The sequence below is a fragment of the Quercus robur genome, chromosome 2, assembly GCF_932294415.1.
Source record: "Quercus robur chromosome 2, dhQueRobu3.1, whole genome shotgun sequence".
Taxonomy (NCBI): domain Eukaryota; kingdom Viridiplantae; phylum Streptophyta; class Magnoliopsida; order Fagales; family Fagaceae; genus Quercus; species Quercus robur.
Genome location: NC_065535.1, coordinates 36,898,348 through 36,920,618, shown reverse-complemented (window position 1 = coordinate 36,920,618; position 22,271 = coordinate 36,898,348). Strand labels below are relative to the sequence as shown.

At 34.5% G+C, this 22,271-nt stretch overlaps 2 protein-coding genes across 4 annotated transcripts in view; both read right to left on the bottom strand.

Annotated features, from left to right (window-relative positions):
• LOC126713553 (uncharacterized aarF domain-containing protein kinase At1g71810, chloroplastic) overlaps positions 1 to 6,397 on the bottom strand; it is a 29,514-nt gene extending 23,117 nt beyond the window's left edge. For 2 of the 3 annotated variants that reach the window (XM_050413309.1, XM_050413310.1), the window contains exons 1-3: positions 5,869 to 6,396; positions 5,721 to 5,765; positions 1,694 to 1,732 (exon numbers count right to left, since the gene is read on the bottom strand). In XM_050413309.1, coding sequence (XP_050269266.1) covers positions 1,694 to 1,732; positions 5,721 to 5,765; positions 5,869 to 6,195 — 411 coding nt within the window. In that variant the 5' untranslated portion in view covers positions 6,196 to 6,396. Of the gene's footprint in view, positions 1 to 1,693; positions 1,733 to 5,720; positions 5,766 to 5,868 lie in introns of all 3 variants that reach the window. The other variant, XM_050413311.1, reaches the window with a different exon arrangement.
• A 1,846-nt stretch (positions 6,398 to 8,243) lies between these two features.
• LOC126713552 (2-oxoglutarate-dependent dioxygenase DAO-like) lies at positions 8,244 to 15,507 on the bottom strand. Its single transcript, XM_050413308.1, has 3 exons — positions 15,057 to 15,507; positions 9,584 to 9,899; positions 8,244 to 8,686 (listed from the first exon to the last, which is right to left on the bottom strand). The coding sequence occupies exons 1-3, from the start codon at positions 15,428 to 15,430 to the stop codon at positions 8,438 to 8,440; spliced, it is 939 nt and encodes a 312-aa protein (XP_050269265.1). The 5' UTR covers positions 15,431 to 15,507; the 3' UTR covers positions 8,244 to 8,437.
• Between the last annotated feature and the right edge of the window lie 6,764 nt (positions 15,508 to 22,271).

The window sequence follows — 22,271 nt, the reverse complement described above, 5'->3', positions numbered from 1 at the left end:
CATGGTGGTGGCTTTTTGTTTTATGGGAGATAGGTGTTTTTGTTAATGTTTCAAAGAGTGATTTAGAGGGAGATGAGGTTGATTGAGGTGAGGAGTTTAGTATGTACTATGTGGGAGTGGGAGTGGGAGTGAGAGTAAGGGTTCATTTTGTAGGGATTGAATGTGGTTAATTTTTTAGATTTGATTTCACTTTATGCAAATTATAATTTAGGGGTTTTCATTTTTCAGATCTCTTTCTTACGTTCAATTGTTCAGGTCTTATCCAAAAATTGTACGATTTGTGAGAGAGGAGACGTCGGTCACTAAGAGAGAAGAGAAAAAACAAAGACTGGGAGAGAGAGAGACAATGTGCCTCGGTAGTGAGAAAGAAGAAATGAATAAAAATAAAAAATGAAATGCATAATCTACAATGCCTCCTAAATTGAACAAGCACTGTCAGCTAATTTGAATGCTCTTAGGTACATCCCAACTAGGACCAAATCTGACTTGCTCAAGTTAACCTTCAATCCGGACATGATTCAAATCATGATAAAGAAAAACATAGATGTACAATAAAACACTTAATTAATTGTCATGGTATCAAAGCAATAGAAAACAATTGCTAACAATGCTAGGATTCCCCACCAACTCCAACATTACCCATCCCCATTGACCATACTAATCATTCTATTCAACTTTAGCAGCCACAACCATATGAAAAAATTTGAGACTAAGCATTGGCAACATCAACAAGGACAAACCCAGCTGCCATTGCAACCACCGACTAGGTCACCTGACCAAAGTGACAGAGTTCTCAATAAGCACTCCACAGTCCACAGTTGAGCCTTACCGTGACTACTCTTCCTCCAAGACAATCAACAATTGAGTTTAACCCCATCTAAGCTAGCCAAGATCTCACTCTAGAGTGCTGATTTACACTGCTACTACTTAATTAATACTCTTGAGCCAATCCCCTTAGTGTTGAATGTCATTTCCCTTCCGGTCAATAACAATCCACCTCCAGTCAGTGTTGATTCCCTCTCCAATTGTGTTTTGCAGCATGTAATGCTGCTTTGATTGAGTAATTGATTCCAGTATGTGTCAATCCACCTTATTATTCCATGAGACAAGGTGCTCTATGGTATGTTTGGTGTCCTACTTAATACTCCCTCCATCCCACATGTTGGTCCTCTATTGCATTTTGATATGTCCCAAATATGGTTTTGTTTGAAAGGTCAATGAACACAATATTGATTACTTTCTTAAGTTAACCTTTATTTAAAATGTCAATACCCCACTTCCACAAGATTTTAAATTAAGAAGGGTGGATTTGGAATGTTATTTGAAAGATAATGCATTAAATGATGTTTCCTTTAAAAGTTGAACAACAATATGGGATGGAGGGAGTAGTTGATTGATTCCTTGCAAGCCAATGATGTGTGTTGGTGATCTTTTAGGTAAACAGTTCCAGATAACCTATACTCAAAAATACATATTGGGTTTTAGCATAGATTTGCTAGTAAGTTGCCACCCTTTTTATGCTTTATCATATCACAATAGAAAAGCCTTTGGACTTGAACCTCGAGTGATAGCAACTAATAATACAAGAAACCAATGCCAATTGAAACAGAACTCTTATAAAAATAGAGAGTATGGAAATCAGAGCTTCATATGGATAGTAGAAAGTTCTTGCATGAAGCATATGCCAACTTACAGGTCTAGAAGAGATAGCCTGAGCAATTTTGATATATGCCTACAAGACAGAAATATTCAAAATAAATTATTAGAGAACCATAAGAAGCAATTATAGATCAACCTCAATCGCTTGATAATTTAGATCTTAGTAGATGGGTAACGATGAGTTTTATTCTTGTAAAAGTATAGAAAATAAAAACCCAAAAAGGGTTAATATTTATATACAAAGTTTATTATCAGTACTCTATCAAATTACATCTGTATTGAAACATTTTCTAGGAAGAGAACAAAAGTTGCAACATGCCTCCTCCCCATGATTGTGAGAATAATTTTTGCCCTCTCTTTTTTCTTTCTTTTTCCCACATTTTTGTCAACATTCAACAATGTATAGATAAGATGCTGCATCATTTATCTCCCTAAAACTTTATACACCTTGTTTACTTTGAGATAAATTCCATGGTAAATGATTTAACACTATCGTAATGAAGATCACACATTAACTAAGGCACACGTTTCTAGGGGTGTTTTAAGATCACTGGACTTGATGAATTGCTCAAACAACAAATTACAACCAGGAGGAAAAAAAAAAATCAATATTTTCCTTGTGTGTGTGTATATATATATTCCAGTAAATGAATTTAGTAAAATTGCAGATAGAAACATGATTCGTAACTGAAAGGCCTGTGACACCAGATGTTGGGTCCCTTAATGAAGAATTCTCCTGATTACTAGAAAATCCAATAGTTATGGGAACTAATAATGCTTCTACAGAAAATCAACTTGGAGTCAGAAAAGATCTTCAGCATGAATATCTAGGCCTTCTAAAGAACTAGGGAATTTTAAATCATGCATAGAGTAAGGATATAAAGGCAGAAACATCTTCCCAGAAATCTCTGGCTACAATACAAATTCAAGGACTAAGTTCTAAAATTTTTTATTAGTAGAAGTTCTGCAATACTTTTAAATTATTTTCACAAGAACACGAAAGGAAGAACTGAGGTACACAGGCTCTGTACTAAAATATACCCTTAAATTACAATCAACAATGCAGGAAATCCAAAAAATCCAACAAATAAGATGGACAATGGCCATCCATAGACATCCAAACAAATAATGACCTCAGACACACATGCTTAAGTCTATAAACAGTGAGTTCAATCCATTCAAAGACCTGACCATCTCTCCCCCCAGAAAACCATTAACTGCCAATGAAATCTGACAATAGAAACACAAAACCGATTCCATTTCTCATCAAAGCCAAACCTCCCAATCATACATTAAGCATTCACATTTCACATGATCATAATCATTTTCAATATCCAGTTTACAAATCACCTTAGGGTTCCACTCCAAGTTTTACCATCCAATATTCATTTGCAATGAGAACTAAATCCAAATTTGGCTTCCTTTTTTTTCAAATGCATTCTCTAACAACATGCTTCCCAAACACCCTCCTTGAAAAATTTTCCAAGACTTTGCTAGAAATTGTACACACTCCAAAACTTTAAAACTCATATCCATGGTTCTTTTTTTTCTTTTTTTTTCCTCCGACCGGAGGAGAATGACGTAGCATAGCAAAATAAATCGCAATTTCATCCATTCAAGATTCATTTTATGTGGTCAAATTGTGAGGCCAATGAAAACATGAGTCATTTGACTTTAAAGGTTCTAGGCTTAAAATAGTTTTTGATAAGTAATAAGTTTATTGATGTCAAAAAAGGGGAACACCCTAGCACACAGGGAGTGTACAAGGGGTCAAACAATCAAGAACAAAAATTACAAGAATCTAAGAAATCAAGAAAAGATGAAAATGATTGGTTCTGCAAAGCAGCCAACCAATCCATTAAAGTTCTAAAGAAAAATAGCTTCAAGTCCGATATGGATCTCTCCTTATCTTCAAAGCACCGATTATTTCTCTCCCTCCAAAGGCACAACAATAAGCAATGTGGAACCATAAACCACATATACCAATTTCGATGATGGCCAAATTTGCCTTGCCAACATGCTAGAAGCCCCACTACAAATTGCAGCATAACCCAACTCACTCCAAACGACCGAACACCATAGCCCACAGATCCATTGCAACCGGACATTGAAGAAAAAGATAATCAATAGATTCACCATTACACTTGCACATGTAGCACCAATCCAATATCCAAACCTTCCTTTTTCGTAAATTATCAATTGTTAAGCATTTTCCTAAAGCAGCAATCCAAATAAAGAAAGCTACTTGAAAATAAATCTTCTGTTTCTAAATGCTTTTCCAAGGAAAGCAATAGTCATTAGAGCCCACTAAGAGACTATAATAATCCTTAACCATGAACCCTTCTCTCTATCAGATATCCTCACCAAACCCTCTTACCAAAGCACCATATATGGTATCCATGAAATTGGCCAGTGCCTCTAATTCCAGAGCATGCACACCCCTAAAGAAACTTACATCCCAAAACAGGATTCAATTATCAAACTTCATAATCTCAGCCACACTAACCTCCTGATCTCAGCAAAATCTAAACAATTCAAGATAGTTGACTGCAAGAGATGTTTCACCACACCAACGGTCTTACCAAAATTTCACCCTAGACCCATACCCAATATCATATAGAATGTGGTGGGAAAAAGAAGACCATCCTCAACTAATATTTTTCCACAAGCCAAAACCATATGGACCATTAATAGGCCTAGTACACCAGCCACCCCATCCACAGCCATATTTCACCGCTATCACTTGCCTCCAAAGGGCAGCCCTCTCCATTCCAGATCTCCATAGCCACTTCCCAAGCAAATCTTCATTAAAAAGTCTTACCTTCTGTTTACAAGTGTTGGAAATTTTTGTAATCAGCAGCAAATCTTTACTTTCTGCAATTCCTGTGCATTAAGGGTGGGTTGAGTCTAAAATTTTTTAATAGATTTTTTTAAGTGTCTTGTGCTTATTTTCTATGCATTAAGGGTGGGTTGAGTCTAAAATTTTCTAATAGATTTTTTTAAGTGTCTTGTGCTTATTTTCTATATGCCTTTTATAATTATTATTGAGATTTAACTTTACTAGTAAAATCCAAAGTCCTAATGCCACCAGTACAGTAGTGCTGTACAAGAGTCCGCGTATAATATTTGCTCGATGTCTTCAAAGGTTGGGAGTCGATTCATAAAAAACTAATAGCCTGTTTGGTTGAAGAGGGGAAGGAGAGAGAGTGGAGGGGATTAGAGTAGAGTTGACTAAAAATAAGTTAATTTTGTACTAAATCTACTTTACTCTACTCCCTTTTTCTCCCTCAATCCAAACGGACCATAAGTGTAGATGTCTAGAGTTCTTTTTGGTCTTCTTACTCTTTCATGAGTACCATTCATGATATAGGATATTGTTCACAATCCTTACACAATAACAAAATCCTCTCTTTTCTTCTTTCTTTGCAACCCAAACCAAACATTTTCGGGTAAATTACATATTTGGTCCATAAACTTGACAATGTTTGTCAATTTGGTCTCTAACCTTTTGGTATTGTGTCAGTTTGGTCCTTGATGGATGAAAAATGCTCACAATTATTATTAAGGGGAAGGATCATTTTGACACAATACCAAAAGGTAAGGGACCAAAGTGACACATTTGAAAGGTCAATGGCCAAATTGACACAAAACGTAAAAGCTAGGGACCAAACACGTAATTTACCCAACATTTTCCCACCCCTAATTAATCCTACATACTTTATTACCAAACGTCAAAAAATTTCAAACTCTAATTCATTCTACAAGCCCTAACCCTTTCTTCTAAAATCCTAAATCCACAAATTCTCCTAACCTTAAGCCCACCCCCAAGAATACAGACCAGTTTTCCCTAAATCTATCCTACATTGTTGTGCCATCTTAGACAAATTCAATATTCCATGAATATCATATTGTTGGCCAAACCAAAAAGGAAAAAAGAAACTAATAATATTGAACAAAGAAGTAAAAGTTCAGTGATTGTTCCACATGAAATTTTAATTTAAAAATAAATAATTAAAAAAAAAAAAAAAAAAAAACCTTCAATATTGAGAAACAAGACGTACCGGACCAAGTTCGACCAATATTTTCCGAAGCTCTGCGGCTCTAATCTGCATCAGAACCATCAAGAACAGTGTAAAGCAAACAAGAAAAGAAGCAGAAAATCAAAGAATTGAAACGAAATGAGCGAAAAAAAAAAATAAAATAAAAAACCTGGAACATGAGGTCAGAGAGATCATAAACCCGGTCGAGGTAGCGGAGGGCGAACCATTTTCCAAAAGTGGTACCGATCTGATAAAGGCGGCGAAATAGGATGAGCGGTTTTCTCCTATAGACGGCGGCGATCTTCGAGACGCCATATTCGGTCAAGGAATCGGCCTCGGAGGCGGTGAGGTCGAAGAGGTAGCCGGAGCGCTCGGTGAAGGAGTCGAAGTCGGCAGCCTTGCGTCGGAGGAGGAGGAGACGGCGGTGAGGGAGACAGAGAGGTTTGGAGGGAGTGAAATTGGCGGGAAAGGAGGGTGTGGGAAAGAGTAATAGCATTGCTTTCCTTTGCTTTGCTTTGCTTTGACGTGTGTGTTTTGTTGATGAATCTCAGTTAGAACAGAAGTCACAAGCTGGTAATAACGGAAATGATTGATTTATGAATGAAACTACTACCACTGTAGTTCTGTGCAGTCACAAGCTTTGTTTGATTTTTTGAGAGAGTTGAACAGTACTGCCGTGCAGGCTAACGTCTCCTATGTGCTCCTTGCATTTGTTATCCTTTCTTTTTCTTTTTTTTTCCTCCGAATAATATTTTCTTAATAATAATATTATTCAAGAATTTATTTTATTAGTTACAATTATTTTAAAAGTATTTGGTGACTGTGAAGGGAAAATAGTGTAAGGGAGGAAGTTACGATTTGGTAACGGTGTTTAAACAATAAAAACTGTTGTTTAAACATCACAACACGTATTTTTATATATATTTTTTTTGCCTACATATATTTCTACAAAATTTAGACAATATTATTAGAAATTTCTTACCAAATAAGTCCCTAAAGATTGCCTTTTTTGCTAGAAAAACAAAGAAAACCCCTAAAACCAAATTAGGAAAAAGAAAGCCTACACTATATCCTTACTTGACTAATGGGGTTATGATAGATAATCCAATGGTAAAGTTAGAACAATGGAGTGTAAATTTGAGCAAACTAATGGTAAGTTTGTTTATTTTTGGATAAACTACGTATTTAGTCTCTATCCTTTATACTATATTTCAATTTAATTTTTAATCTTTCAATCATGTCAATTTTTGACACGTCAAACTTTTCCATCCAAGAGATAACGACATGACACTGAAAGGTTAGAGACCAAATTGACACAATTGAAAGGTTGGGGACTAAATTGAAATATAGTGTAAAGGATAAAGACCAAATACATAATTTACACTTTATTTTTTCATACCTTTGTTTGGACTTTGGAGAATCTCTCTCTATTTATAGAGATTCCCATAAGGGTATTTTGGTCTTTCTCCCTTTGTTATCTCTATCAATTTTGCCTAGACACCATACCCTTGTCATCTCCTCTAGGCAGATTCATAAGAAAAAGAGAACCATCCCCAAATTCAACATTGAGAGGAACTATTGAAGTAGCAATATGACTACCCATAATCTCAATCCTATGAATCTCACAAGCATCCTTGTTCATGCTCGGCGGTTCAAGGGCAAGTTGTAAAGATGTTAAGTGCAAAGATGCTGAAGACCAGAAGAAGAAGGGAAAGAAGCCAGTGTAGTGAAGTGTGTGGAGAATGCAGTGGTTGCTGCTTATAGATAGTTAATTTTATGTTCACACGTATTTGTTACACTTGCAATAACTGACTTCCTTATAATGTGGAAGTTAGTTTCTTCCTCTGTAGCTATAAAGTGATGCTTTGTACAGTTTTTGATTCGTTGAGTAAAAATAGAGAATTAATCCAGAAGCTTCTCTCTCTGTTTTTCTCTCTAGCTTTCAAGCTCCTCTTTTCTCAGTTTTCCAAATCTTACACAAGTTCTAATAGGTCCTGCTAAACAAGTCTCCAAATAGATGCTTGACATTTTTATCACTTAATCAGGTCGACTAATACTCTAGTGATCGACGAGGCTTTTTTTTTTTATATGTAGTGATCGACAAGGCTTACTTTGTCATACTTGCGTAAAAGCATTTTTCAGCCATCATAACTACACTTTCCTGTTCAACAAAAAATATTTTTGGGTTGACCAAGATTTTATGCCACGCCAAACACTTAAAAACATTGAAAATGTTTTCTGAATAACATTTTACGACGAATCAACGACAACATTAGTACATAATTAATCATAAACAATTTTTACGATTTATGGATATATGATTAAGATTTACCAAAAATAACTCGTGAAGAATAGGCCTTGTTTGAGTCCTACAAAAAATAGAAATGAAAATAGAATGCACTCAGTTTTCAAAGGAACCAAACATGACTGGAGCATGCCAACTTTTCCGGTTGACCTCAAACCTTAGCCTAAGATCAAGCTTTTATTTTAAATTTTTAGTTTAAATAATTAGTGAATCTTAATACAACAATACTACAATACCATTTAGTGCGAGATCATTTTTGTATAGAATGGCAACACCATTAACAAAACTTTTATTATGCACCAATCACAATTAATAATTATGAAAAAAAAAAAAAAATTTGTGAAATTTGTTTTATATCTAGACTTATAGATCATCTCAATTGGGTGAGGAGGATACGTATAAAGGCTGTGGATATACACGGCATGCCAGTAGATCATGAATGGGAGCGTACAAATTGGAGGGCTTCACCAGCATGCAAATTGATGGAAAGTCTGAGATTTCTATAATCTTCATAGGAAAAAGGGACAAACTGGCGTGGGTTTTCAGAATCCACAAGTTCTGGTGGGGCTTCAACTGCTGCTTCCTTGGGTCCCAAGAAAAATGAAGCAATTGACACTCGTATACTTGCTTCCTTGCACTGTACTCGATGCTTCACATTACAAAACCTTCCATTGCTCCATACCTTCAACATATCAACAAAAATTATAACAAATTTTAACTCAAAATTAATTAAAGGGCAGATAAATGAAAGGAAAGTTTCCCTCCAAACATGTTTGGAGCTATTTTTTAATTCACTACGCAGTGAATTATAAGATTATTTTTGTGTATTATTTTAAAAAATAATCATATGATGTAGAATCTGTTTGGATACCGCTTATTTTGTTGAAAACTGAAAATAATAAAATAATTTAAAAAAATACTGTTCACAAAATTTTTACTGTTCACATGCCTAAATTCACTGTTCATGGACAATGAACAGTGCAAGAGGCACTAAGCTGAAAAAAAAAAATAAAATAAAAAAATGCAGCAAACACAAACGCTCACTTATCCAAACGCCACCTTAGTAAAAAAGTCATGTAACTAAAATTAAACATTTTTTTAAGGACAAAGTTTAGCTACAAAATTAGTTGTAGCCTTAGGTTACAATCTTATTCAATATCTTTTTATTGGAAGTGAATTTTAACAAATCCATCATTAGATTACATTTTCTTCTTATATCTTCTATACTTATAAAATTTCTAGAAAATTAATCAATACTATGTCATCAATAAATTGTTTAAATTACAAATTTTTGTAATTTAAAATTATGCATAAAATATAAGCTTATAGATCATATAATAAATAATATCTAATTGACACAAAATTTGACATGTGTATTAAGAGTATAAAGAATATGAAATTCCATGGTTAGATTTTCAAAATATGTAATAATATTCATTTTATTGAGTAAGGTTGTAGGTAAAGGCTATAACCAATTTTGTAGCTAAACTTTATCTTTTTTTTTAACCACTACATTATGAATTAGAGCATGATATTTCCAACAAATAAATGAAAGACATACATGGCAACCTTTGCCTACCTTAGCAATGTCCCCAAGATTGACAAGGAGGGTACCTGGCCAGGGATCAATGGATACAAAGGCACCAGACTTGTCCACAAGTTCAAGACCGCTAACATTTTCATCATCTTGAAGTATGGTTAGGAATCCAGAATCTGTGTGCATTCGTAGAGCAGTGGATCCTACAGTTTGAGGGCTGAAGTTGTATTTGTTAATTCTAAGATGACAAGACCATCCCTTGAACAATTCGCTCGCCAACCCCACACTTTTGGCCAACATTCGCCCTAAATCAATGGCCAGATCATGTATTGCTTGAGTATACATCAGTATTATCTCTCTGGCAATAAGAGCAGCTCAATTAGAATCAATTAATGTGATTAAACTCTAGTTGTTTCTCTCTCTTTGTTTCTAAATGATATTTAATAAAGAAGAAAACTATATGAAAATAGTTTTGAAAAGGAAAACAAGTTCAAACATATGCATAAAAACTATGCACCAGAACTGGAGGTAGTTGCTCTAGGAAGATTTAAAATTAAAATCAATTTTACTACAAAAAAATTTACAAATTAATAACCAATGTAATTGGTGTCACATTAACAATAATATCCATTACATCACCCATTGCTCTAAAATTCAAATCTACAACCACCTTGCCAAATGTTTATGAAAGAATGTATCATTCCCTAAAATTATAGAATAAAGTGTTGCCTTCAATGATTTCTCTCTCGTAAGAGTAAAGAGTATGCTTTCTTCTCCTCACTATTGCGTTACAAATTTGAAGCTTACAAATGGACATGAATGATTTATGCCACTTCAACAACATAATAAATAAATATTTGAATTACTTTTTTGTAAATGGTGACTAATCAATTTGTAAGATTTATATAGAAAAATTTGTAGTACTCCAATCATTACTCGTCCCTCAGATAATATTAGATTGCCAAAACAAAGATATTGTTTTCTTTTATTTATTTAAAAAAATTACATCAAGTTAAATTCATAGATAATAAATTTCATTAAAATTACACCACACAATAATTAAAAATTAAAATAAGATTTCCAGCTTTCCTATTGGATTATGTCATCTTCAGACTTAATATAACCATATACATAAAATTTAATGTTAATAGGAAGTTACATAATATCCAACCCATAAATTCTTTTTTTTTTAATAAATAATTTTAAAAGGATAAAGTCTTTTTTTTTTTAGAACTAATTTAGAGTTATCTTTTCCAACTTGTACAATTTATTGAACTATCAAGGTATATTATTTAAACAAGTTAGTTGATTCATTAAAAAAGTCACATGACTAAAACTATACATGTAAAACCTCTTTAATCGCCAAGTCTTGGATTGAAATACAAAAATCAAAATTTGAATATTTTACAAATATGACAGTAATTAATATTAATATTAATATTTTACATTAAAAAAACAAGGCTATTTTTACTTAATAATATTATTTTTACAATTAATTTGATAATTAAGACTATTTTAAAAGTATTTATGGATATTGCATTTTCTAAAGTTCCAACATAGAAGAGATGAGTTCTATTGAAAACATGTAACTCGTCTCTTGGATGCTAAAAACACTCATCTCTCGTAAGGATGATATTCAAAATAGACTATTTCTCAAAAGAGTAGTGTTTATTACACATTTCGTTGCACACACATAAAATTTAAAAAAAAAAAAAAAACCACAATTGAGCTCGTAACTTGAAGTCAAGATTTTTAACATAGAAATTGTGACTACAATTGACTTTTCGCATGTATAAATGTGTGAGCACTAGAGTGTGTAACAATTTTTTCCCCAACTTTCAAACATTACTATAATCATGGACGAAGCTATTTATGGACTATGCTATTTATGGACTATGCCCCCCCCCCCCCCCCCCCCTAATTTTTTTTTTAAATATTATTATATTAATAGATACTAATTTTAACAATTTTGTTTTATAAAATTACATTTTACCTCCCTTAACAATGCCATCAATTCTTTTAAGAGTGATGTTATAGCCACAAACTTTTTTGCAACATTTTTACAAACTATTAAGGTAGCAAATTCTTGTTGGTTCATACACTTGCATCACTTTTTACTTATCAATAACCACTCACAATATTAGCAATTTGTAAAAATTTTATAGTTTTAGCATTTCCATCTTTTAAAGGCCATAAAAAATTGATAGATTAAATATAAAACAAAATATACAAGCCTAAAAAAATTAGCCCAACAAAAAAAATTACCAATAATAAAGCTAAAAAGAATTAATCTCAATCAATCTATTTTACCAAAAACAAACAATTTGGCCCTTTAAAAAGTTTTAAACAAAAATCTTTACTAGTAAAGCAATAGAGTCAAAGGCCGGAGCCACCGCACACAACAAGCCGCAGAGCCACTTCCTAATTCCAAGTCCTGACTCTGTCCCTAAGTATAATTACCATTTTTTTTAAAGTATTATTTAGCACAAATGGCATCCCAAACAAGAGGGCATACTATGAGATTACTTTCTCAAAACATGTGAGACTCACACAAATGGTATCAAAACATGTAAAGGATGTATCTAAAGATATTTTTGGGATGTATCTAAATGTGAGGGATGTATCTAAAGATATTTTTTTTCTTGTTAAATGTGTCTAAACAAAATTCAAGTTCCTACGTCTCAAAAAAAAAAAAAAAAAAAAAAAAAATCAATTTCCCCACCCCTGTCCCCGCGGCGAATCTGGGTAACTAATTTCGTTTTCCCAACTATCTAGTTAGTAGTTAAGGTTTCAAAACTATATTTTTTATTTGAATCTCGAGTCTAAAAAACTCGATATAGGGCCTATAAATCGAGTTTTTGGGACTCGATTGTCATGGATTGATCACGTCTGATGTGGTATTTTTTCCACGTGGCGTCTACCTGGAAATCGAGTCTCTAAGACTCGATTTCTAACCCAAAAAAATTTAAAAAAATTTTAAGTCTCATGTACAAGCCGAAATACCCAAAAACAAATTTAAGAAATCCCAAACACATCAATCCTAATCCTAAAGACTCAGATCAGAGGGAGAGAAAGAGCTCACCTCTGGGGCTCGTGCGGCCTGGGTCTACCTAGGTCGCGCACAGTGGTCTGAAGCCGATCTGAAGCCACCCACTCCGATCTCGATCTTCTCTCTCTCTTTTTTTTTTTTTTTTTTTTTTTTTTTTTTTTTTTTTTTCTCTGATGTTCTGGTGGTTCCTCTCTGATTTGTTCTTATTTATAAGGGTTATAAATCGAGTCATAGAAACTCGATTTCCATGTAGTCGCCATGTGGAAAAATATGCCACATCGAACGTAATTAGAGCATAAAAATCGAGTCTTTTATGCTCGATTTATAGGCCAAAATTGAGTCTTATAGACTCGAGATGCTAGTAAATAATATAGTTTGAGAACCAGAACTACTAACTATATAGTTGAAAAATTATGGTTAAATTCTCATTTTCGCCTGTCCCCGCCGTATAACTTCAACCCAAACTTCCTTCAAACAACAACAGCAGTAACAACAAAAAATTAAAAAAAAAAAATTAAAAACTTGAAACTTCAGCCCAATTTTTTTTTTTTTTTTTTTTGGTTTGTTTGACTTCTAAAGTCTTGGTTTTGTAGATTTCATTGTGAACAGAGTGGGCAAGCAAATTGTTTGAGTTTTGTGCCTCCGAGTGGTCGCATTATTCGCATCTCTTTTGACAAATTTGTATACTACAATTCTGTATTTTATTGGCAAAAAAAAAAAAAAAAAACAAAAAGGAAGTAGAACTACAACACAATTTTAGGGGCCATTTGATAATGCTATTCTAGTAATGTTGTTTGTATTTTTTGGAAATACATGTGGGTAAAAAAGTATGAAAATGCGTATAATGTTGTTTAAAAATAAAAAACATATATTCAAACTCCTATACCAAACGGCTCCTAAAGCTTTCTTCTTTATTTTGCTATAGCAAAATGGGTAAATTAGAAAGTTGATTTTTATCTTTTATATCATATTTTAATTTAGTTCCTAACTTTTCAATTATATTAATTTGGTCTCTAACATTTTCAATCCTATATTAATCTAGTTACTATCGTAATGTCGTTATCTCTTGAATGAAAAAAAGCTTATGTGTCAAGCGATGCTATTTAAATATCAATATTTATGCCAAGTAGGATGCCACATATGTTGCCACGTTAGATTAATTAAAAAAATTAAAATAAAATAAAAACTCAAACAATAAAGAAATTTAAGAAATTTATACCCACCCATGTTTTGGGTTTTTTACTGTGAACCCACTGTAGAATTGGCCAACGACAAAATTAGATCTATATTTTCAATCTAGCAAACAAAACACTGACAACAATTTGCACAGGCGCTCATAACGTGGTCACAAACCATTGATTGGTTTTCACTGCTATATACAAAAGAATATGGACATATATGATAAAACCCATCAAGAAGAAGATCTAACACTACTGAAACCCTTTGGTTCTTTCTTACCTTACCACCGACATTGAAAGAGAAAAATTTCTCAGAATAAAATGGAAAAGAAAACAAAGATTAGAGAGAGCGAAAGTGGGAGCTTTACGGAAAGAAAGAAAGATCTGTGATCCGTTTGGAGTGAGTGGAAGGGAGAAGAGTAGAGTGGAATTGACTCAAAATTAGCCTATTTTTATCTAAATCTCTACTCCTCTCCACTCTTCCTCCCTCCCCTCAATCCAAACATGCCCGTTATCTCTTTGTTGAAGGGTTCTCTTCCTAGTACATTTCAGTCCCATTTCTCCATTCTTATCAAGAACCCCATTTGGTTTTAGAGAGTGTGAGAGATGGGAGAGTCTAGGAGTTTTTGTTCGTTGATGTTGGTGTTCTTGCTAGTGGTCTGTAGTCTCTGCAAGTGATGAAGACCCTTACAGGTTCTTTAATCGGAATGTGAAATAACCCAATTTCTCATTTATTAGTTGGCATAAATATTAATATTTTAATATCACTATTTGAAACATCTTGTTTAGGTAAGGACAAAATTGAGATAACATTAAAATAAAAAATTAGAGCCTAAAGTGATACAATTAAAAAATTACGGACTAAATTAAAATATGGTATAAAAATTTAAGAATCAATTTTTTAATTTATCCTAACAGTATCAACTATTACTCCATGTTATAAGAGAGTAAAGTGTGTATTTAGAAAGAAATTAATTTTTCAATTTATCTCTATTTTCAATTTAGTTATATTATTATTTATGAATTTTATTATATTTTTTGATATTATTAATAAGTCCACGTACCATTCAGCTGATTTTTTAAGTTTTTTTCCTGCACTTTTAATAAACAAATTTCAATTTAAGATATTCCACCTACTAAACAAATAACGCTTTCTCCTCTATTTAGCCATAGTAGTATTAACAACTATTGTTCATCAAAAAGCAGTATTAATAACTATTAAGAGAAAGTAAATAAATAAAGGGGAAAAAAACTGAAATCTAAGAAAGCTGAGCAAAGAAAAAAAAACCTTTGGCGTGGAGGGATATCCAGTTGAGAACAAAAGACATCGACAGAGTGAGGAGAGCCAAAATCGTAGATACCCAAGCCCTCAAAAAAACGACTGAACTCGGTGGGAGCAACATAGCCGCTGTTGGGTATCACTTCAGTGTTGCGTTTTTTGACATCTATGGGAAGGTCAAGCAGTTCTCTCACCACTTTCTTCATCTCTGACATCAGAGTCAACGAGATTTTGTGGTTCATGATCCTGAAACAACCCCATTCCTCTGATGCTTCTCTCAATTTCTTATACTGCTGTTGCTGCTGCTCTCCATCATTGTTATCTTCCAATTTCTGCATATCAATCACAGGGATACACATAAACTTGATATCACCAACCTCCATCTTTGATGCTTTCTTTGCTCCACTAATCTGCTGTTATTATTGTATTGATGGACAAAATTACAAAATAACCCCTCTGACTTGGAAGAGTTTCCAGGTAGTACTCTCACTTTATTATTATTGTTATTATTATTTGTTTTTATTTAAATTTTCAGTCCTTTTAACTACCATTTGTTGCAAATTCAGTCATTTACTTAAATTTTGGATTTAAGTGATAGTTTAGTGTAGGGCTGTCCACAGGTCAGTCCGGGTCAGGTTTGTGCCCAACCCGGAACCGACCCGTCGGAATCGGGTGACAAAGAAATGCACCCGCCGCCGACCGCCGGAGTAATCAGATCGGGCGGATCAGACCATCAACAGGCGGCAGGCGGGTCGGTCAGGGTCAAAAATCCAGAAAACGGCGAAAACCGGTGTGAAAACGGTGAAAATAAACACATGAAAACGGCCAAAATCCGACCAAATCTTCGAGGTTTCTCCAGATCCGACCTAATCTAGGCCATTTTCGACAAGATCTTGGCTAGATCCGATGAAATCTCGCCAAGATCTTGAATAAAATGGTCTAAATCTCACTGGATCTACCAAATAGCGTCGGAAATCTTGTGGGTCGGTCGGGTCGGTTTGATCGGATTCTAGAGAGGGAAAACCGATCTCCGACCCGCCAAACTCGGGTTTTGGAGAAACAAACCCGTCGCCGACTGCCGGAGAAGTCGGATCGGTCAGCGGCGGGTTGGGTTCGGTCGGCAGTGACGGGTGGGTCGGGTTGGCTGGGTCTCTGGACAGCCCTAGTTTAGTGGTAATAATATTCTTTTTTTATAAAAAAAGTCTTTAACTTCTATTTGTTGGATGAAGAATTTATAAAATACACAAAATTTTAGAAATAATGGGATTTACATCCCATCATTTATAAATTTTCTTGTTTAACTATAATCTTTATAAAAAATTAAAATTTAATCTTTATAGTAGCTCGTAGGGTGGCGGTGTTGTTGCCGAACATGGATGGATATCCCCTGTGCTTCTTTATCATAGGGGATCTTTCAATGGATTAGTACCTTAGTGGCCTCTTGATCTCTATGTTCATGCACTTCTCATTGACAAATTACCCTATATACATGAAGGTTCTTTTTTTATAAGCTTTCAAATAACTTTGCTTAAATTTTTGAGACTTTGAAGATGTGTTGATAATTTAGGTTATGATTCAAATTTGATATGAGATCAATTTGGGATATGATCTGATATTTCAGATCTGCAAATATGATTTTCTTTCTCTCCGATGAACTGCCTCAAATTGTCGCCAAAAATCTACCTTGCCATAGGTCGAAAAATCAACCTTAGGTGGTCTTGATTGGTGCCAATCAATGGAAAACATTCACCAACAGTTTGGTGATAAAATTGCCCAAAAATCACTCTAATTACCAATGAACAACCATACCCATTCATGCATCAAGGGTTGGTGTTCGAAATCAATCTTGTAGGCTATATATGAAATCCACCCAATTTGTGCATAGTCTAGATGCCTTCACTTTAACACTTCTCCTTCCATATAATAAGATGTGGTGGAGTGTTGTCAAGATTAATGAATTTGTAGTACTTGAGAAGAGGCAATAGAAACCAACTCTAACACCTCTACTCTTTTTGACGACTTGGCTCGCAATCGCAGCAAATAACATCTGTTACCAACACTTTTGGAAAGTGGTGGACCAGGAGGTAATTCTTTCAATCCTATCTTGGCTAAATTTAGGTAGATTACCATACCCTGTGAATCATACCTTTATAACCCTTATCCCTAAGGTTAAAAGCCCTAAATATGTTCATCAATTTCGCCCCATTAGTCTGTGCAACGTTCTATATAAGATTTTCTCTAAAGTCGTAGCAAACAGATTAAAGAAATTTTTGCCATCTCTTATCTCTGAACACCAATCAGCTTTTGCAAAAGACCGACTTATTACTAATAACATTATGATTGCTTTTGAAACTCTCCATTGTATGAAAAATCACAAGGTAGGTACCAATGGTTTTATGGTAATCAAGCTAGACATGAGCAAGGCTTATGATCGTGTAGAGTGAGACTTCTTGGAGAACTTAATGAGAAAAATGGGTTTTTGCATGAGATTGAGTAATTTGATGATGGAGTGTGTGAAAATAGTTTCCTATTCTATATTGGTGAATGGGGAACTTAAGAGCTTGATCCCACCATCTAGAGAAATATGTCAGGGAGACCCACTATCTCCATTCCTCTTCCTCTTATGCACTAAAGGTCTACATGGGCTCATAAAAAAAGTGGCTAGAACAAGTGATATTAGGGGTTTCAACTAACTCATTTGTTTTTTGCAAATGATGGTCTACATTTTTGTAGGGCAATCAAGGAGGAGTGTAACAAGGTCCTAAAAATTCTCTCTAATTATGAAGCATCATCTGGTCAGAAAATTAATAAAGAAAAAATAGCATTTTTTTTTTCAGCAAGTCAACCCTAGATACAACCAAAAATACCATTAAAGGAATGTTCAGAGTACAAGAAATCAAGTTCTATGAGAAATACCTTGGCCTCCCTTCTCTTGTAGGGATAGGAAAGAAGGCCAACTTTAATTACATAAAAGAATGCATTTGGAGGAAATTACAAGGGTGGGAAGGTAAACTCTTATCTCAAGCCAGAAGAGAAGTTCTTATCAAAGCTATGATTCAAGCCATGGAGATTACTGCATGACAAAGATTCCCTCTTCTATCAAGTCTTTAAAGCCAAGTTCTTTTCACATTGCTCCACTATGGAAGCAAAAGACTTAACCACTAGTTCATATGCTTTGCGAAGCATTTTACAAGGGAGAGATGTCATACAAAAAGGATCTCGCTAGCAGGTTGGTAATGGAAAATCTATTAGGTTTGGGAGCACCATTGACTCCCAATTAAAAACCCAACTGTTATTGAATCTCTAATGCTAGAATCAACGGAGGAGGCAATAGTTGATTCTTTGATAATTGTTGAAATCAGAAGCTGGAATACATGTTGGGAGCACGTGACACCCTTTGGATTCCAGCACACATTTGTCAAAGCTTATTTATGAGGTTGTTCCAAAAGTCTTCAAGGCTAGCTCTTTCATTTATTGAGAAATGACCAAAGCATGGGAGTGGTTTGACTTCTCTTGATGAGAAGTGATGCAAGGCGTGTGGGACACACTAAAGGAAAAGAAAAGAAGAAGAAAAAAGGCTAAGGCCATTCAGCCTTATGGAGAGCTAAAGCAAATAGAGAGCCATTTGGCCATTTTGGTGTGAGTTCCAGAGAGAGCAAGAAACAAAGAAAAGAGAGAGTTTCAACTTGAGAGGTGCAATCCGAAAAGATAGAGAGAAACACAATGAGAGTGTGAGAGAGTGAAAAAGAAAAAGGAAACATTTTTTCTTTGCTTAAGTTACACACAAGGAAGATAAATTGGTGGAGTTCTCATGGAATTTTTAAGTGTTACAACCATGGAGAGTTGGAGTATTCAAAGGAAGATTTTGCTACTGGCTTTGTGGTGAGATTGTATTTACTCCTTGAGATTTATTTGTTGTATATCCAATTTATTATGGACTCAAGTTTAGCATAAACCTGATAGTTGTAATCTCTATTTCATAGTGGATATTTTTCGGAGCTACCCCGTGGTTTTCCCTCTACACCGGAGGGTTTTCCACGTAAGATTTGGTGTTCTTGTGTGTTTGTGTTTATGTGGTGCTTGCTGAAATTTTTTTGTTTCCATAATATTGCTATTGCTTGGTAGTTATATATTTCAATTCACACATAGAAATTGAAGGGATTAGGATTTTTCTCCAACAAGTGGTATCAGAGCTTTTGGTTGCTTGGGTTTGATTGTCTTGTGTTGGATTAAATGGAGAATATGACTATGAATACTATGGTTAAACTCTCGGCATCCAATTATTTGATATGGAAGCCGATGATGGTGGATGTCCTTTATTGCAAGGATTTACATGACCCTATTGAGTGTGATAGTGTCAAGCCTAGTGATATGTTAGATAGAGACTGGGAGAAATTAAATAGAAAAACTATCGAGTGTATTAGACAATGCATCGATGTCAATGTTTTTCACCATGTGTCTTAGGAAACAAATGCAGAGGCTCTTTAGGAAAAATTAAGGAGTCTTTATGAAAGAAAGACAGTTCAAAATAAAACTTTTATTGCTAGAAAGCTTGTGAATTTGAAGCTCAAGGAGGGTAAGTCCATTACTAAGCACCTTAGTGAGTTCCAAGACTTGGTTAATTAGATGGTTACAATGAAACTAGTAATAGATGATGAGTTGCAAGCTTTATTGTTTCTGAGTTCCTTACCTGACAGTTGGGAGACTTTGGTAGTATCACTTAGTGATGAGAATGCAAATTGTCATATTTTTCTCCCTTAATATTTAGTCTTTTATATTTATTTGGCGCCTAAATGTACTCATTTTTCTTATATTTTGATTTAGGATGCAAATGGAGGCATTAAGTGCAAAACGTAGCTAATTGGGTGATTCTGGACAGCTTTGATATCGCTTCGTAATCTGGGAATAACTCTCTCATCCAAGTTCCAATTGAGATGATTCAAGATGCTATGGAACGCCAAGACAAAGCTCTACAACTTTCATATTTTGAGTTTTGAGAGATACGGGATGCATCAAGGTCGAAATCGGGCTTGAAGTTGCTGCACCTGCACTACTGATGTTCTGGAATGTTCCTTTGCCTGCAATTCTAATACGCAAATCTGATGGAGTTTATTTTCAGAAGCTTCCAGATCCGGTGCACGAAATTTCCAGCTGAAAAACACCACTTTCCTAGTTATATTAGGACTTTGTTTTATTTTTAATATTTTTTCTTAATTAGTTAGATTTGAATATTATTATTGAGAATATTTTTAGGAGATTTTGTAAGCTTGGGAAAAGAGGAATTAACGTGTAAAAGGAGGAGGAGAAATTAGAATTGAACACACACGCCTTTCTCTCCCCTCTTCTCTGATTTTTTTTCCTTTGAGTTTTCATCATGGCCTTACTTGGCTAAACTTTTATACTTGGTCGAAGGAAACTAAAGCCTTGGAATCAATAAAACTGTGAGATCTAATTTGTTTTTATTGTTCAATTTATGCTTTGAATATCAGATGTTCTTCTGTGTCTATTTTCATGATTGCCTCGTTTAATTACTAGGAGGCCTACTAGTTTATTGTTCGTTGCAATCTACTATTAGGTTAGATATCAAATCCGTAATTGTTTGATCTCTCTAACTTGTGAAACAACCAAGATTTAATGATTTGTTGCATCAGAAATTATTAGATCTTAGGAAAAATGCTCGACTAAATTAAATGCAACCGCTTATGTTTGTGTTGTTTAGTTTCATCGATCTCTCTAATTCTTAAGGCTACTACTAGATTAAACCTTTAGCGCTTGTCTTGGGTTGTTTAGTAGTTAGGGTTTATTAAATCACTTGTTTTCTAATTAACTACGACTAAGGAGAGATAGGAAAATTGTTCCGATGGTGAATATTCAAAGTGTGAATTGATATATACTTGCATCGATGATCAGTTGTAAAATTTCGATGGTGGATGTTGACTTAGACCAAGGTTTGTTCTTTTGATCAATTTCGATACTTTAATTTGAATTGTTCCTTAGTTGTTGTTGTTGTTGTTTTTTTTTTTTTTTTTTTTTCATTATACTCCACCGCCCCCCCTTGTTCACGTAGAATAAAACTAGGTTAGATACTCTTCGTGGGAATGATCCTTACTCGCACTACTACATATATTTTTAGGAGTATAAGTTTTATTTTTGGTTGCCTGCAACAGCACACCACTTAGTAATTCTGCTCCGAATGGTGTGTTACAACTTGCCATGGTTAAAGATAGTTTGCTTAATAAAGAAACTAGAAGAAAGGATATGGGCAAGGATATTACACATGCTCTTGTCATAGAGAACAAGGGGAGAAGTAAGAGTAGAAGTTCTAAAGGGCGAGGTAAATCCAGAAGTCAGTCAGAATCAAAAGGAACATTCAAGTGCTTTTACTGTGATAAAGAAGGTCACATAGAAATGAACTACAAGGCTTGGAAGAACAAACAGAAAGTGGATAAAAATCAGAAAATGGTTGATGATGAGAACACTACTGCTGTTATAGTGTTGGAAGATGAAGTCCTAGCCATAGGACAAGATGATTGTTGTACAATTTCAGATCCTTATGTTGAATGGGTGATTGATTCAGCTACTTCCTGCCATGTCACTCCTAGAAATGAGTTATTCACTTTATACAAAGCGGGAAACTTTGGGAGAGTGAAGATGGGCAATGATAGTTATGCGGACATTGTGGGAATTGGTGATATTTGTGTTAGGGTTAACATTAGATGCACCTTGATTTTGAAGGATGTGAGACATGTTCCGGATATTCACTTAAATTTGATTTCCACTCATGTTCTTGATAAAGAAGGTTATGGCAATTATTTTCTGTGATGGAAAATGGAGGCTTAGCAAAGGATCATTGGTGTTTGCTAGAGGGAAGATTTGTTGTACACTTTACAGGATACAAGTAAAGTTGTACAAAGATGTTATTAGTGCAGCTCAGGAGGATTCTTCGCCTAACTTGTGGCATAGGCGATTGGCTCATATGAGTGAAAAAAGGTTGCAGATTTTGGCAAAGAAGTCTCTCATTCCCTTTGCCAAAGGTACGTCACTAAATCCTTGTGACTTTTGTTTATTTGATAAACAACATAGAGTTTCATTTAATATACCCTCTACTAGAAAACTCAATGTATTAGATCTTGTTTATTCTGATATATGTGGTCCCATTGATGTTGAGACTTTAGGTGGCAAGAAATATTTTGTTACATTTATTGATGATGCTTCACGAAAGGT

Excerpts from the sequence above, each read along its gene's own strand:
- LOC126713552 (XM_050413308.1), bottom strand. The coding sequence starts at position 15,430 with ATGGAGGTTGGTGATATCAAGTTTATGTGTATCCCTGTGATTGATATG. Across the intron at positions 9,900-15,056 it reads GATATCCCTCCACGCCAAAG|AGAGATAATACTGATGTATA; the intron begins GTTTTTTTTTCT and ends TCTTATTGCCAG. Across the intron at positions 8,687-9,583 it reads ATCTTGGGGACATTGCTAAG|GTATGGAGCAATGGAAGGTT; the intron begins GTAGGCAAAGGT and ends GATATGTTGAAG.